Source organism: Brassica oleracea, chromosome C1 (assembly GCF_000695525.1).
Source record: "Brassica oleracea var. oleracea cultivar TO1000 chromosome C1, BOL, whole genome shotgun sequence".
Taxonomy (NCBI): Eukaryota; Viridiplantae; Streptophyta; class Magnoliopsida; order Brassicales; family Brassicaceae; genus Brassica; species Brassica oleracea.
Genome location: NC_027748.1, coordinates 12595478 through 12609728, shown reverse-complemented (window position 1 = coordinate 12609728; position 14251 = coordinate 12595478). Strand labels below are relative to the sequence as shown.

The 14251-nt window shown below is 36.9% G+C and overlaps 7 protein-coding genes and 1 pseudogene across 10 annotated transcripts; 6 read left to right on the top strand and 2 right to left on the bottom strand.

The window, feature by feature from the left end:
* Window positions 1-182: 182 nt before the first annotated feature.
* LOC106323808 (beta-carotene 3-hydroxylase 1, chloroplastic) lies at window positions 183-2386 on the top strand. The gene is made up of 7 exons (XM_013761878.1): window positions 183-730; window positions 820-879; window positions 966-1037; window positions 1152-1286; window positions 1631-1756; window positions 2023-2079; window positions 2167-2386. Exons 1-7 carry the CDS (start codon window positions 347-349, stop codon window positions 2251-2253), a joined length of 921 nt encoding a protein of 306 aa, XP_013617332.1. The 5' UTR covers window positions 183-346; the 3' UTR covers window positions 2254-2386.
* Window positions 2387-4342: 1956 nt separating this feature from the next.
* On the top strand, window positions 4343-5075 carry LOC106331862 (annotated as a pseudogene).
* Window positions 5076-6606: 1531 nt separating this feature from the next.
* On the top strand, window positions 6607-8007 carry LOC106307472. 3 transcript variants are annotated; one of them, XM_013744444.1, is made up of 2 exons: window positions 6607-6798; window positions 7297-8007. In XM_013744444.1, the coding sequence occupies exon 2, from the start codon at window positions 7300-7302 to the stop codon at window positions 7456-7458; it is 159 nt and encodes a 52-aa protein (XP_013599898.1). In that variant the 5' UTR covers window positions 6607-6798; window positions 7297-7299; the 3' UTR covers window positions 7459-8007. The 3 variants fall into 3 exon arrangements, with proteins under 3 accessions (XP_013599898.1, XP_013599914.1, XP_013599906.1); XM_013744460.1 differs by lacking the exon at window positions 6607-6798 and adding an exon at window positions 6815-6950; XM_013744452.1 differs by lacking the exon at window positions 6607-6798 and adding an exon at window positions 6989-7012.
* LOC106307450 lies at window positions 6665-8260 on the top strand. Of its 2 annotated transcripts, none has more exons than XM_013744415.1 (2): window positions 6665-6798; window positions 7297-8260. In XM_013744415.1, exon 2 carries the CDS (start codon window positions 7541-7543, stop codon window positions 8117-8119), a length of 579 nt encoding a protein of 192 aa, XP_013599869.1. In that variant the 5' UTR covers window positions 6665-6798; window positions 7297-7540; the 3' UTR covers window positions 8120-8260. The 2 variants fall into 2 exon arrangements, with proteins under 2 accessions (XP_013599869.1, XP_013599876.1); XM_013744422.1 differs by lacking the exon at window positions 6665-6798 and having other exon boundaries at window positions 7341-7430; window positions 7513-8260.
* Window positions 8192-10232, bottom strand: LOC106307432 (deSI-like protein At4g17486). Its single transcript, XM_013744393.1, has 4 exons — window positions 9678-10232; window positions 8994-9255; window positions 8817-8884; window positions 8192-8735 (listed from the first exon to the last, which is right to left on the bottom strand). The coding sequence occupies exons 1-4, from the start codon at window positions 9810-9812 to the stop codon at window positions 8442-8444; spliced, it is 759 nt and encodes a 252-aa protein (XP_013599847.1). The 5' UTR covers window positions 9813-10232; the 3' UTR covers window positions 8192-8441.
* A 109-nt stretch (window positions 10233-10341) lies between these two features.
* On the top strand, window positions 10342-12280 carry LOC106307463. Its single transcript, XM_013744432.1, has 2 exons — window positions 10342-10544; window positions 11217-12280. The coding sequence occupies exon 2, from the start codon at window positions 11458-11460 to the stop codon at window positions 12022-12024; it is 567 nt and encodes a 188-aa protein (XP_013599886.1). The 5' UTR covers window positions 10342-10544; window positions 11217-11457; the 3' UTR covers window positions 12025-12280.
* Window positions 10389-11677, top strand: LOC106307491. The gene is made up of 2 exons (XM_013744472.1): window positions 10389-10544; window positions 11217-11677. Exon 2 carries the CDS (start codon window positions 11220-11222, stop codon window positions 11370-11372), a length of 153 nt encoding a protein of 50 aa, XP_013599926.1. The 5' UTR covers window positions 10389-10544; window positions 11217-11219; the 3' UTR covers window positions 11373-11677.
* LOC106307441 (deSI-like protein At4g17486) lies at window positions 12072-13781 on the bottom strand. Its single transcript, XM_013744406.1, has 4 exons — window positions 13489-13781; window positions 12978-13239; window positions 12819-12886; window positions 12072-12710 (listed from the first exon to the last, which is right to left on the bottom strand). The coding sequence occupies exons 1-4, from the start codon at window positions 13621-13623 to the stop codon at window positions 12438-12440; spliced, it is 738 nt and encodes a 245-aa protein (XP_013599860.1). The 5' UTR covers window positions 13624-13781; the 3' UTR covers window positions 12072-12437.
* Window positions 13782-14251: the final 470 nt, after the last annotated feature.

The following is a 14251-nucleotide window of genomic DNA, read 5'->3' as shown; positions in this document are numbered from 1 at the left end:
AATGGTCAAAGACCACACCAAATGCAAAGAGGACAAAAAAAGAATTGATTGGCAGAAAATGTAATTTTCATAAAATATAAGAGTGGGCTTGTGGGGTAGATTAGTCCACCATTAGAAAAAAGAATTAGGGGTCAAATTTCGTCACACGAAACAGAACCGTCCGTCACTTGTATATTTAATTCCAAAACGTATTTTCTTTTGAAGGACCAAAAACAAAATCATCTTTGGCCACAGAGCATTGTACACCACATCTCTCTCTCCCTCTTTCTTTCTTTCCCTCTCGCATAAAAAGGTTAGAGACCTCACCAAAGTGGAGATAACTCTCGCCGGAGCTTCTTCTTCTTCCATGGCGGCCGGTCTCTCAACCGCCCTAACATTCAAACCACTCCACCGCGCTTTCTCTTCCTCCTCCAATCTCCGCCTGCACCATCCAACTTCCTTAACCGGATTCTCTTCGCCTCTTCTCCGTTTCAGAGGATTATCCGTCTGCTACGTCGTCTCGGATCGGAGGCAGAGTTCTTCAATCAACAATGATGAGAGTCCCGAGAAAACAAGCTCTCTGGACACGAACGCCATAGACGCGGAGTACCTCGCGTTGCGTTTGGCTGAGAAGCTGGAAAGGAAGAAATCGGAGAGGTTCACTTATCTGATTGCCGCGGTGATGTCGAGCTTCGGTATCACTTCTATGGCTATTATGGCAGTTTACTACAGATTCACTTGGCAGATGGAGGTAAATCAATTTTTTTTTTTTTTTTTTTTTTAATTCATTCTGATTCCGACAATTTTACGAAGTGTTATGGTTGTAATAAAAACAAACAGGGAGGTGAGATCCCAATGTCGGAGATGTTCGGTACATTCGCTCTCTCTGTTGGTGCCGCTGTAAGTCGACAATTTTTTCCATCTCATCTTCTTAAAGACACAAGCTTGTCTGAATCTCGCTGAGTGTTGGAATATTTTGAAACCAGGTTGGTATGGAGTTTTGGGCAAGATGGGCTCATAAAGCTCTCTGGCACGCTTCTTTATGGAACATGCATGAGGTCTACTACCTTTTCATTCTGATGACAATTCTATAAAATTCTCATTTTTGAGTATTCAAAGTCGAAGCTGCTTGTTAGTTACTGCTATTTGATCATTCTCCTCTCTATTTGCAGTCACATCATAAACCTAGGGAAGGGCCGTTTGAGTTAAACGATGTGTTCGCCATAGTCAACGCTGTTCCTGCGATTGCTCTCCTCTCTTATGGTTTCTTCAATAAGGGACTCATTCCTGGCCTCTGCTTTGGCGCAGTAAGCACTACTCTCTGAAGAGCAAAACATTGAACGTCATTGGTCTTAATTATGGTTACAACTTACGTCGTCTTTGACTGTATATGGTTATACTAATTATTTAATATTTAAGATTAAATAACTTCAGACATAGTACTCAGTATTTTAAAACAAAACGTATCTCTCTTCCAGTATCTTCCGTCCCTCTCTATTTATTTTTTAAATAGAGAAAGTTTGGATTTTCGGTTCATGCGATGACAAATGACTCGTTGGCTTCATTAATACCATAAGATGGATTGGTGGTGTTTTAACTTTTGTTTTTTTGTTTGGGCTCACATGTTGTTGTTGTCACTCCTCGTAAACAGGGGTTAGGAATAACGGTGTTTGGAATCGCCTACATGTTCGTCCACGATGGTTTGGTGCACAAGAGGTTCCCTGTGGGTCCCATCGCCGACGTTCCTTATCTCCGAAAGGTCGCTGCCGCTCACCAGGTATTAATATCATTGACTTGATCAGTCAACCACATTAGTTATAACTTATAACGGTCATTTACTAAAACTAGAAATAATATTTTGTTAGTCATTTCTTAATGACTAGTACTAGTAAGTAGCTTATTCTATTGATTTATGTCTATTTGTTTTAGATTTTGTCGGTGCTAAAAATACAAAATAATGGTAGCTTCTTATGATGTAGCTTTGTTCTCATTGCTAATTAGAAAATTGATTTTAATTGTGTCGTCGTGTGATTGTGTGTTCAGCTGCATCACACAGACAAATTCGATGGTGTGCCATATGGGCTGTTTCTTGGACCAAAGGCAAGTTTCTGGATTTGCTTTAGATTCTTTAATCATCATCTTTATGTTTAGCTTTTAATAATTTGACATTGGAATTGTGATAAGCAGGAACTGGAAGAAGTTGGAGGAGATGAAGAGTTAGAGAAAGAGATAAGTCGGAGAATCAAACTGTACAAAAAGGGGTCGAGTTCTTGACTAAACATGTTTTAAGTCTCAACTTTTTCTTTTTTTTTTGTCTTTTGTCATGGATGGTCTGAAATACGGTCTATGTTGATAAATCCTATAAGCCGATTTTGATTTTCATATACATGCTAATTATAATTATCCCTATGATTTGCATACCCTCCGCTATTTCGGAAGTTGTCATCTGGTCACAAATTTATTTTGCATATTTCTTAGATAAACAGTCATGATCTCTTACAATGATTCACTGAATGTGAACAAGGTCATCATGTGATGCATAACATAACTGATTTTATATAATATCAAAATTAAAAATGAAACGTATTTTGACTTGTACCAGAAAATCGTTTGCTTATGCATGCAAGTTTGCAACCAACATAATAATATTCATGAAGTGATACAATCATACATATGTGACATATCAAATGACATCTACCTAGGCTAAATTATGGATTTTTCTTCTTTACCTTAGTCTAATATAAGCTTCTACGTTCACAGTATGACCACTTCTTCGCGCGATCTCGTGGAATGCCATCGTTGCGTGTAACGTTATACTTCTGAATTATAAAGTTCAAAATAAAGGAAAAGTTGAAATCGATTGCATATTCAATCACTCAAATCCTTTAACCAAAGTAATAGAAGACATTTATGAGTGACTAGAACATGGCAAAGGTAGAAGAAGATGAATTATATTCAAAAAAAGGTAGAAGATGAATAAGGAGACTTAAGTCTAAAAAAATGAATATACTGTATGTTTTGATAATTAAGAATTCAATAGAACTGGAATGAATGTGTTTTAATCTCCAAAAACGGAAGCTTTTACTAGTAAAAAGAACATAACATGCGAATATAGGAGATCAATATGAGACTAAACTGTCAGTTTACAAGTTTAAGATCAGTATCGAGTAGTATCAACCCTACTGTGTCCACCAGTTCATTCAAAATCACTGTATAGTCAAAGCTTTCATTAGTAGTATACAATAATTGACCACACCAAACAGATATATTAATAGGCCACCACAATATGGTACGATCGAGTTCTATATACAAAAATAAGTTTGGCTGGTGAGAACATAAAAAGGGAGATATGGCTTTTAAAGGTAAAGTTATGGATACGTGTTACGTGCCTAGCTAGCCTGTCGGCTGTCCCATTATAATTTTGTAACTAACTCAGTGACGAGTGGATACATCACAACATTTCCTCATTATACTCGCACCGATTCTAAGTGGAAGTTATTATTTACACTCCTACGACACTGTCCAATCAAGTCACAAGAGATAAGGGGCAAATAATTTGATTGTTTAATGGTGAGTTGGAGAGGATGGGGTTGGGTGGAAGCATATAATTAGGTCGACGATACATATGTAACCAATAACGCACTAACGAATAATCAAAATCCAAATACTAAGTTACTAACACACTGTATTAGAGTATCTCCGACCATGACACTATTCACTATTTTAGTGTAATTTCAGCACTAAAAAAAGTTATTCTCCAATTATAACACTAGCTTCACATTAAAAACTATTTTATAATATTATATGTTTTTATTTGTCATTTATTTAATTGTTTATTTTATTAATAAATAGTGTTTTAATAGGATAAATAGTATTTTAGTGTGGTGAATAGTGTCACACCAAATTTGATGTAAAATTATAGTGTTACACTAAAATGGTATGATTTTTAGTGTTACGGCATCTTCAACCCATAACACTATTTTAGTGTCAAAGTTACACTATTTTAGTGTAGTTTTAGCACTAAATATTTTTGGCTCTCCAACCACAACACCAAATCTTACACTAAAAAGAATATTCACCATTATTAAATTATTAAAAAGATTCTTTGTTTTTAATATTTTAGTAAAATATTTATTATTTTATGACTAACATATATTAACTAATATTAAAATTGTAATTAAAAATAATGTTTTTAATTCACTTTGTAAAACATATTTCTAATTCAATTATGAATATATTATATGACAAAATTATATTAAAATATTATTATGAAAACAAACTCTTACATTAAACAATTAAAAACACATAACAAAAACCAAATTACATTATACTAAATTTAAGATTTCGAATATTCAAACCACAAATGTTCGATCAATGCATCTCGAAGTTCGAAATGAGCTTCCCGATCTCTGATTTTCTTATGACGAGCTAAAAAATCTTGAAATTGAGCATCATCATCACCTGTCATCTCAAAGGCATAGAAAAATTTGCAAATAACAACACCAATGCATCAAGAACATTCCAAGAAGAAGGTCGTAATGTTACATCATCTCCATCATTTTCAATTGATCTTGAGTCATCTCCATCTCCTGGTATGAATTCATTTGATTTAAATATGAATTCCGAAGAAACCACTTCTAATTTATCTCCAAGACCAATGGGTATGAAAAAGCTAAGAAAAACTACAATTCGAGGAGCAATTTAAACAAATGATGGAGCAAAATGATAAGCTTATTAAAGCTATTACTAAAGGCACATCCGAAAGAAATGAAATTCAGAGACAAAAGGTCGAGGTAGCAAAAATGAAAGAAGAGAATAAAATATTATTCGCAGATTTAAGCTCTATAACTGATCCAGCTTATCGTATGTATATTGAAAACGAGAGAATTTTTTTGAAGAAAATAACACAAACAAACCAACCTGAAGAACATAGAGAAGGCTCTCAATACCAAAATAATGGATCTCAATATCAAGCATCTCAAGTTCAAGGAGAACAAGTTACCGGTGAAAATCAAATATCACCAAATGATTTAGAAGTTTCTACTCTGTATTCTAATTATTTTAATGGGATGAATAATAATTTCCCTAATTATTAGATACTTATCTATGCTTATGTTTTAAAAGTTCTTTTGTTGTATGCAATTTTTCTTTTTTAGTTTTAATTTTGAAATTTAAATTTATTGTGTTTGAATTAAACTTTGTTATGTATTTTTAATCTAGTTTTTAAATTTGTTTTCATATAAATTAATATTTTATATTGAATCAATGTTAAAGATAAAAAAAATATGTAAAATTTTATTTTAATTAAAATATCAGATCTAATTATAAAATAATACTGTAATAGAAATATAGTAAAATATAATTAAACAATATTTTTTTTGATCAAACAATATTGAAATAAACAGTTTTGCAAAAAAAAAAAGTTTTGCCGTTGCTACAGTGTTACTCCAAATATGGTGTAACACTGTAGCAAGGAAATGAATCACACAAAAATAGCGTTGTTTTTGTCGTGTGATTGGAGAGAGAAATCATCAAATACATCACTATTTTGGCGTTATGCAGTTCCGTTGGACTTGGCTTTAAGTTGGAGAAAGTTTTTGTGTCAAAATCACACTAAAATAATGTTTCGGAACATGACCTTAGAAACTTTTCTGTTGTAAATCCTTAAGATTCATTCGTGGACGATTGCTATGTGCCCTGTGGCCATTCCACTGACCAAAATGACGATTATTTTATAAAACGTAACAAAAATGACGATTAAGTGACAATCCAATACGAAAATAATAGTGTATAAAAAAACTCACGCGTTTTGCAGTGTCCATTATCCAATCGACAACAAGTGAAATAAGGTGTCCCAGTTTGCTACGTGTCTTAGCGACACTTGAGTTTGAATCCACTGAACTTTTTTTTTGTTTTAAGTTTTAAATCGGGAATCAGTATGTACATATGGTGTTATGGACGAAAACAACGAAGATCACATCTTGCAGTATAAGCACGACAAAGACCATATAAACTTTGTGATTTGTCACATTTCTTGCTGTCGATTTTTCAACCTTGTTTGCAGAGGAAAGGCATGTGAAATCTTGTTTTCTTGGAAAAGCTTATGCAATTCAGGGATACTTTCAAGATGAATTTTGATAAATTAGGCTAATGATCTTTTGATCTCGGAAAGCTTATAGGAGAGGATTCAATCAAATCCCTTTCGAATTCAACATCAATGAACCAAAATAATTCACAAGCTTTAAATTGCCTATTGACAAGAGATAGCTCTTGGGCTAGATCCATGACTCAAGGCCCAAAAGGCTCACGTTATAATATTTGTGCTTCTTTCCTTTTCCTTGCATATTAACCAAGGATAATTGATCGGAAGGGTAACAATTATTCAGTTAACAAACTGCATAAAATAATTAGTTTAAGCCGGAAAAAAGAATAATAATAATTAGTTTAAAAGCTGGAACTGAAATCTCAGCCGTTGGAACGAAACCCCACATCGAAATCTAACGGCTGTTAGCATCTCTATTATCGACACACGATGTCGCTAACAAGCCAAGTCCAAATTGGAAACTGATATTAGAAGATCCAAAGTGGCGTGTAGACATCATTCTCCACGTGGCCTAATATTATTGGATAATTGCGAGACGGACTACGTTTCCTGTCTGTTTGATCATCTGTTCTTTGTCGTCTCTTGTCTAAACTCTGTCTCTTACTTTTCCTTCTGGATCCAGAAAACAATCAGTATCTGTCTCTGTCTCTGAGTATTATCCGATCGTTCTGAGAAGATTACGTTGATCGTTGCCGCTTCTATGCCAACTTGTAGAGGTTTGGATCGTAGACTTCTTTCATCTTCTTGTTCCGTTTTATATCTTCCTAAAAGGCTTTGTATAAAAAAAAAGGCGTTGTATATCGTGCGGAAACTTAATTATGCGGATTGAATTTTGATTGATCCAACAAGATGCAGATCTGATCGCTTTGTACTAGTTTAATCTATTATTACTAGTCTAAATGCAAGAATGGTTATTATGTGAAGTTTGAGGTTTTAATTTATCTTTTGTCTCTTCAGATGTTTATATGAGTTGTTGAAGGTTTGGTGACAAATCAGGATCTCTTTCTATCTTTGTGTTCTTGCTGACTTTTTCTTTTTTTGTAAAATTTATATATATCATGTATCTCCTACCTTGTCCTCTTAGATTTTTTTTTTTTTTTTTTTTTGAAATTATGTCCTCTTAGATTCTTTACAACAACTATTGATCATGTTATTATACAAATTATTATACAGCTTTCTCCTAAAACTAATAAAGAAGTAATTGTCAAATGCAGAAAATGGGAGAGTCTAAGGGATATGGGAAAGGAGGACGAGTGATTCCAAACGCTAAGTCTGCAAATTCTTACAACGTCTCTCTTCAGTTGTCTCCAGTTGTTTCCTTTTGGGATTGTATTGTTCGCACCATGAGGTATTCCTATATACCCGAGTGGGTGTAGTAGTAGTTCTTGACATCCTTCTACTACAGTTATTTTTAGTTCAGTTATTTTTAGTTAAGAGTCATATATAGAGCAAGCAAGTATGGATCATGTTGTGTGCAAGCAAGTTCAACCACTAGCTAGGAAAGGGAAGAAGAAACATAATGGTAAAGATGAATTCGATCGTGTCAAACAAGCTGAGAAGAAGAAGAGACGTCTTGAGAAAGCTCTTGCTACTTCTGCAGCCATCCGGGCTGAGCTGGAAAAGAAGAAGCAGAAGAAACTTGAAGAGCAACAGAGGTTAGATGAAGAAGGTGCTGCAATAGCAGAGGCTGCTGCTCTGCACGTCCTACTGGGCGAAGATTCTGACGATGCTTTAATGCTTGGAGAGGTAAACTGTAACAAGATTGATCTGTTTAGAGGTGAAAGAACAAACTATGTTCCTCGCCAGAGTTGCGCAAGCTATGCGGTTCAAGGAGGGATTGGGTTTCAGACGAACGTTTATGGACGTGGAGATAGTAACTGGTCTGTGCCATACAATCCATCCATGAGGGGTGCTTGGGAGAGCAACAACGTGGGAATATCTGCAGATTTGATTGCTGCTCAGGCTGTCTCGTCTCTGCACATATCTGAGAACAATGATAGGAACGCTTTTGTCTTCAATAGGATGTTTCAGGGATGATAATTTGGCATCATGATGCCAAATTCAGCTGCTATTATTACTTAATTCGCATGTTATTTATTCTGCTTTCTTTTCTTGTAGCACTGCAAAGTGCGTTCTGAGTTGTATACATCAATACCCAATGTCATACCTCATTTGTAACTAGTTCTGTCACATTTTCAAAGCAGTATGAATATGTTGAGATTTGCCATTAACAACTAGCTCAATAGTATTTTCTTATCAAAATCACACTTTTTGCTGAAAGAAATAACAGATCCAGTGATGGTACAAAAGTAATGGATACAGATGAGAGTACAATGTTGGTACACTTTTCGACCAGTAGTTAACCAAATGCGCTATGGTTGAGGGGTGCAGAGTCACGGCTTTGTTTTCTCTGCTGATTTTCATCATCATCTTTGTTATCTATCTCTGTACTTGTGGAGGGTTTTGAAGTGTTAAGTAACCCTTTGAACCAACTACCTTGCAAGCTCGAGTTACCATTTTCTGAATTGGTGAGGGTTCCAGGTCGTTGTTGTAAGCCATTGGAGGAGCCGTTGGTTACGTTTGATGTAACATTGGAAAGGAAGCGATAAGCCACTTTACTAGCTGATACTATTTCAGTTTTGGCTTGCTTTATCTGCAAAAACCAAATTCACAAGATTAAATAACCATATTGTTACACTTAGGTTCCAGAGAAGCAAAACGAAAGAGAACCAACCCTCATCGCTGTGTTTCCTGCAACTTCCAAGGCCGTGTCACCAGCATGAGCAAATCGATTCACCCAACCTGTTAAAGAGACAGAAGACAAACAGTCTCATAAGCCTCTTCGTGACCAAAACACACACACACACTGGTTCTCAATATATACATTCCCAAATAAAGGGCTTTACTTTACCTGGGAGCTTTGGCACGCCAAGTACATCACATAGTACATCACAGAAGTGATTGCAATTTTTAGACAAGAGATCATACGAATGTCCAGGCCATTCCCTGCTGAGCTCACGCAATATCTGATTCACCATGAAAATGGTGCAGTCTGTCTTCCCAAGGACGATTTTCTCACGATAAGTATACATAGGGTTCTTGCTGCTAGGACAGCTGAAGACACCAGTGCCTTGTTCACAAAACCCATAAGACCATTCCTCATCCCCATACACCTGCACAATATTCACAAGAGATGCCAGTCAAATCATATGCTTCCTTGCGAATCTATAGTTAGGCACAAGAAAATAACAGTAACAAAGTTATATACATGTATAGACTTAAAGTCACAAAAGCATTAGCAGACTTTTCAGCACATAATTGGCAATTACTTGTAATGGGAAAGTGGTCAAAGATGAATTCAAGTAAAAGTCATTGAGGCATCATTGAAGTTTGACAAGTCTCCTCCAGATAGAAAGTTTATAACTTTACTAGTAAAAACATACTAGATCCTCTGAGTGGAGGGAGAAGAAAAAAGGAAACTTAAGCTTCAGATCTTATAGAGACATGCAAGAACATCATAACCTATAATAATAATAAGCTCACACATCAAAACAAAAAAAAGAAAGTAGCAAGAAAGCTTCGTTTGGAGTTAAACCTGAATGGCGCTGTGGAAGATGCCGCCTAGGCCAATACCGTCTTTGAAGAACCTGTTGATCTGGAGGATGGTGTTGTTCGTCTTCTCCGATCCACTGTTTGTCACGTCGTATATGTGTAGAACAACCTCCGTCATGATTACGAGCTCGAAGAAGAAGATTCTCTCTGTAGCTTTTCGGTGGAGATACCAAATCCACTTTCCTTTCAACGAATCCAACTGCTACTAGATCTCTCTCTCTCTCTCCGAAATTAATGTATAAAAGCAAAATTAGTTTTCGTTTTATCTTCTTCTCACGGTTTCTCGATTTTCAGAACGTAGATGAGAGTGCGGCGGTGGTGGTGGTGGTGGTGGGGTCTTACGAAATGACTCTTTTACCCTCGATTTTCCCGCTTATTTGCTTCTTTACTTTCTGCTCCAGCAACCGACGTGGTTTATGCTTAACCGGGTTCTCTTTGTAACCGTAATAATCTAAGCCGTCGAACCTACATCGAATCTAACGGCTGTTAATAGCTACGTCACGACTTCCGGGACCCACCCGCACCGGCCAAGTCTCAAAGTCCCAATTGAAAACTTACATTGTAATAAAAGTCAAGAGCATCGTTCGACGCGTGGCGCATTTTAATTGGGTCAAATAGAGACTGCTACGTTTTGTTCTTTGTCCTATATCCTCTCTCATCTTCTTCTTCGTCTCTTTTTATATAATACGACTAAACATCTCCTCTCTTCCTTTCCTCTCGTCTTTCTTCTGCATCCATACACACCAACTTTACTTCCGTGTTTGAGTCTATCTCTCTCTCTCGATCTCTGTATAATTCGATTTGGGGAGAGGTCTTTGAGGCAAAGCTGCTTCTATGCCATATTGTAGAGGTTTGGATCGGATTTCATTTCTCCACTTCCCCCTAGATTTTTCTCTGAATTTCGATTAGCTTCGTGAGTTTATCTTAATTTATGGGCTTAAAAGTAATTAGTCGATTGAATCCGATTGTTGTATGCTGTGATCCTGCTGAATTAAGGTTAAATTTTGATGCGACTTGAGTTTTTTTTTTGAGGCAGATCTGGGTTCTATCGGTTGCTTTTTTTTTTGTAATTTGATCCATTAGTGTAGTTTACGCTTCGTGAGGATTAAGAAAGGTTCGTAAAGTTTGCCGTGGGTTTGACTCTTTCTATGGATGCCCTTTGTGACTTTTTTTATTACATGTTTCATTGTTTGAGCAATTAGGGTTTCAGTAATCATCAATATTATCAAGTTTCAGCTTTTTTAAGGCTTCTTTGAGCTGTTATTGACTGACTCTGTTAAATCTGTTTAAATCGTTAGTAAGATTTAATTTTTTTTTACTTGTTTAGGACTTGGTGTCTTTGAACAATTGTGTTGTTGCTTAAAATCATGTCATCTGGTCTGCTCGGTTGGTTAAGATTTGGTGGCATGTTTTGTAGCCTGAAGCTATGTTGTTGTTGTTTTAAAGATTAAGGTTACTGGTTTGTGTGTTTATCCTTTTTTGCAGCTTTTATATCTAATAAAAAAGTAATTGTCAAATGCAGAAAATGGGAGAGTCTAAGGGGTATGGGAAAGGAGGACGAGTGATTCCAAATGTTATGTCTTCTTACAACGTCTCTCTTCAGTTGTCTCCAGTTGTTTCTTTTTGGGATTGTATTGTCCGCACCATGAGGTATTCCTATATACCTGAGTGGGTGTAGTAGTAGTTCTCGACTTCCTTCCACCACAGCAGCGAGTTTTAGTTCAGTTATTTTTAGTTAAAAGAGTTATATATAGTAAGCTAGTATGGATCACGCGGTGTGCAAGCAAGTTCAGCCATTAGCTAGGAAAGGGAAGAGCAAGAAACATAATGGTAAAGATGAGTTCGATCGTGTCAAACAAGCTGAGAAGAAGAAGAGACGTCTCGAGAAAGCTCTGGCTAATTCTGCAGCCATCAGGGCTGAGCTGGAAAAGAAGAAGCAGAGGAAACTTGAAGAGCAGCAGAGGTTAGATGAAGAAGGTGCTGCAATAGCAGAAGCTGTTGCTCTGCACGTCCTACTGGGCGAAGATTCTGATGACTCATCTCGAGTCATGCTTGGCCAAGAAAAGGGTTGTTTCAAGATGGATCTGTTTAGAGGTGAAAACTACGTTCCTCGCCAGAGCTGCGCTAGCTATGCGGTTCAAGGGATTGGGTTTGTGTCCAACGGTTACGGACTAGGAGAGAGTAACTGGTCACCCTTCATGAGGGAGTCTTGGGATAGCAACATGGGAGTATCAGCTGATCTGATCGCTGCTCAGGCTGTCTCATCACTAAGGATATCTGAAAACACTGACAGGAATGCCTTTGTGCTTAAGGGGATGTTCAGGGGATGACAAATCGCCATGATTTCCAGATTTGATTGCTAAAGTCAGCATTGTTATTATATAAGTTGGGAATAAATGTTGTTTTATTTTGGTGTGAGATTGCTGTGTTGTTTTTTTCTTCACTAAACGCTAGATTTATACTTTGTTTTCTTTCCTTCCCCTGCAATATTATGGACGCATTGCGAGTTGTGTTTGTTATACATGTTGAAAACTCATCTTCGTATGTGTATTGAAGCTATTTTCTTAATGAAAACTTTGAAAGATATGATGCTGAGACTTGCTTGGTTACTTGTCATTAACGTGTTGAGAAAAAAAGAGAGATGGGTTCCAATGGTGTGATACAAAGTAATGGATACAGTTGAGTAGCTTTTGGTCCGGGTGGATATGCAATGCAATTAACCAAATGAATGCATTACGGTGGATTACGGTTGATGCTGAAACTGTAGAACCTCAGAGTCATGATTTGCATCTTCATCTGTGTTCTCTATCTCTGTGCTTGTGGACGGTTTCGAAGTGTTTAACATTCCTTTGAGCCAGGTGCCTTGCATTCTCAAGTTCCCATTGTCTGAATTATTGACGGTTCCAGGCTGTTGTGGTGAGCCATTGGTGCTGTTGGTTACGCTTGAGGTAACATTTGAAAGGAAGCGATATGCTACTTTACTAGCTGATAGAAGCTCAGTTTTGGCTTGCTTTAACTGCAAAATACCAATTTACAAGATTGAAAAAAAAAAACACTAATAATGATTCCATTTAGGTTCCATAGAAACCAAACGAGAGAAAAAGAGAGAGAGAGAGAGACCCACCCGCATTGCTGTGGTTTCTGCTACTTCCAAAGCTGTGTCGCCAGCTTGCGCAAAACGATTCACCCAACCTGTTAAGGTAGAGACAAGAACCCGAACAATCACATAAGCTTTCAAGACCAACACACATACACAAACATTGTTCTCAATACACATCTTTACCTGGGAGCTTTGGCACGCCAAGCCTGTCACAGAGCACATCACAGAAGTGGTTGCAGTTTCTGGACAAGAGATCATAAGTATGTCCTGGCCATTCCCTGGTGAGCTCACGGAATATCTGATTAACCATAAAGATTGTACAATCTGTCCTCCCAAGAACAATTTTCTCACGATAAGTGTACATAGGATTCTTGCTGCTAGGACATCTGAAGACACCAGTGCCTTGTTCACAATACCCATAAGACCACTCATCGTTTCCATATACCTTCAGAAAAATTCATAAGAGATGACAATGGAACCTGGTAGTTTGGTTTCATAAAATGGAACCCTAGTTCGAAATCTGACAGAGACCATGAAACATGAAACAGAGCCTCACAGATCATAAAATCAAGATCAGGCATGGTTTGCACATGAAGGCGTCTAAATTGCATGGTTCTCCATACATACATACAAAAAAAATCCAAATAAATGTAAACATATATAACCAAGAAGAGACACTTTCTCAATAATATACCTGAATGGCGCTGTGGAAAATGCCGCCTAGACCGATGCCGTCTTTGAAGATCCTGTTGATCTGAAGGATGGTGTTGTTGGTTTTGTCTGATCCAGTGTTGGTCACATCGTATATGTGCACAACGACCTCCGCCATGATCCACTCCCTCCCTCCCTACCAGACAAACTTCGAATCTATGGAAATGCAACGTCTTTGCACCAGTTCTACTATTCGTAAATGAATGTACAAAACAACTCTTTCTTCTTTCTTAGATTTTGATCTCAAGAGGGAAACTGAGTTTTATTTATATAATAATAATTGTCTATTCAATTCCAGACGTGAGAGATGAAGAAAACTGATCATGCGAGGTGATGGGGATCCTAAGAAATGACTATCATGCCCTCGCTATGCTCTCTTCTTTACTTGTGGTTCGAGCAAGCGACATCGTTTTCAACACTCAACCGACGCTCTCTCTCTTCCAGTTAACCGCTTCATTTTCATGCTCTTGTTACTTTTTTCGAAATAGGAGATGATGCTTAAAATTCGAGTGTATAACCTCAAAAATATCAAAATCATTAAGACAAATACTTTTTATTTTATTTTATTCTCTTGTGTACAATTCTTTTTTTTTTTCTTGGCATTAAGACAAAGAATACGTTTAGACAATCTGAGAATAATCAACATACCAGACATGGTTTACTTTCACTCAACCCACCACCACACCAGTTCTCATGTCACGTGACATCTCAACCGTGATTAAAGGAGGACATAGTCAACGATAAAT

Excerpts from the sequence above, each read along its gene's own strand:
- LOC106307463 (XM_013744432.1), top strand. The coding sequence starts at position 11,458 with ATGGATCACGCGGTGTGCAAGCAAGTTCAGCCATTAGCTAGGAAAGGG.
- LOC106307491 (XM_013744472.1), top strand. The coding sequence starts at position 11,220 with ATGGGAGAGTCTAAGGGGTATGGGAAAGGAGGACGAGTGATTCCAAAT.
- LOC106307441 (XM_013744406.1), bottom strand. The coding sequence starts at position 13,623 with ATGGCGGAGGTCGTTGTGCACATATACGATGTGACCAACACTGGATCA. Across the intron at positions 13,240-13,488 it reads TTTTCCACAGCGCCATTCAG|GTATATGGAAACGATGAGTG; the intron begins GTATATTATTGA and ends ATTTTTCTGAAG. Across the intron at positions 12,711-12,818 it reads CAGAAACCACAGCAATGCGG|TTAAAGCAAGCCAAAACTGA; the intron begins GTGGGTCTCTCT and ends GGTATTTTGCAG.
- LOC106323808 (XM_013761878.1), top strand. The coding sequence starts at position 347 with ATGGCGGCCGGTCTCTCAACCGCCCTAACATTCAAACCACTCCACCGC. Across the intron at positions 731-819 it reads GATTCACTTGGCAGATGGAG|GGAGGTGAGATCCCAATGTC; the intron begins GTAAATCAATTT and ends AAAAACAAACAG. Across the intron at positions 1,757-2,022 it reads AGGTCGCTGCCGCTCACCAG|CTGCATCACACAGACAAATT; the intron begins GTATTAATATCA and ends TTGTGTGTTCAG.
- LOC106307472 (XM_013744444.1), top strand. The coding sequence starts at position 7,300 with ATGGGAGAGTCTAAGGGATATGGGAAAGGAGGACGAGTGATTCCAAAC.
- LOC106307450 (XM_013744415.1), top strand. The coding sequence starts at position 7,541 with ATGGATCATGTTGTGTGCAAGCAAGTTCAACCACTAGCTAGGAAAGGG.
- LOC106307432 (XM_013744393.1), bottom strand. The coding sequence starts at position 9,812 with ATGACGGAGGTTGTTCTACACATATACGACGTGACAAACAGTGGATCG. Across the intron at positions 9,256-9,677 it reads TCTTCCACAGCGCCATTCAG|GTGTATGGGGATGAGGAATG; the intron begins GTTTAACTCCAA and ends AATATTGTGCAG. Across the intron at positions 8,736-8,816 it reads CAGGAAACACAGCGATGAGG|ATAAAGCAAGCCAAAACTGA; the intron begins GTTGGTTCTCTT and ends TGGTTTTTGCAG.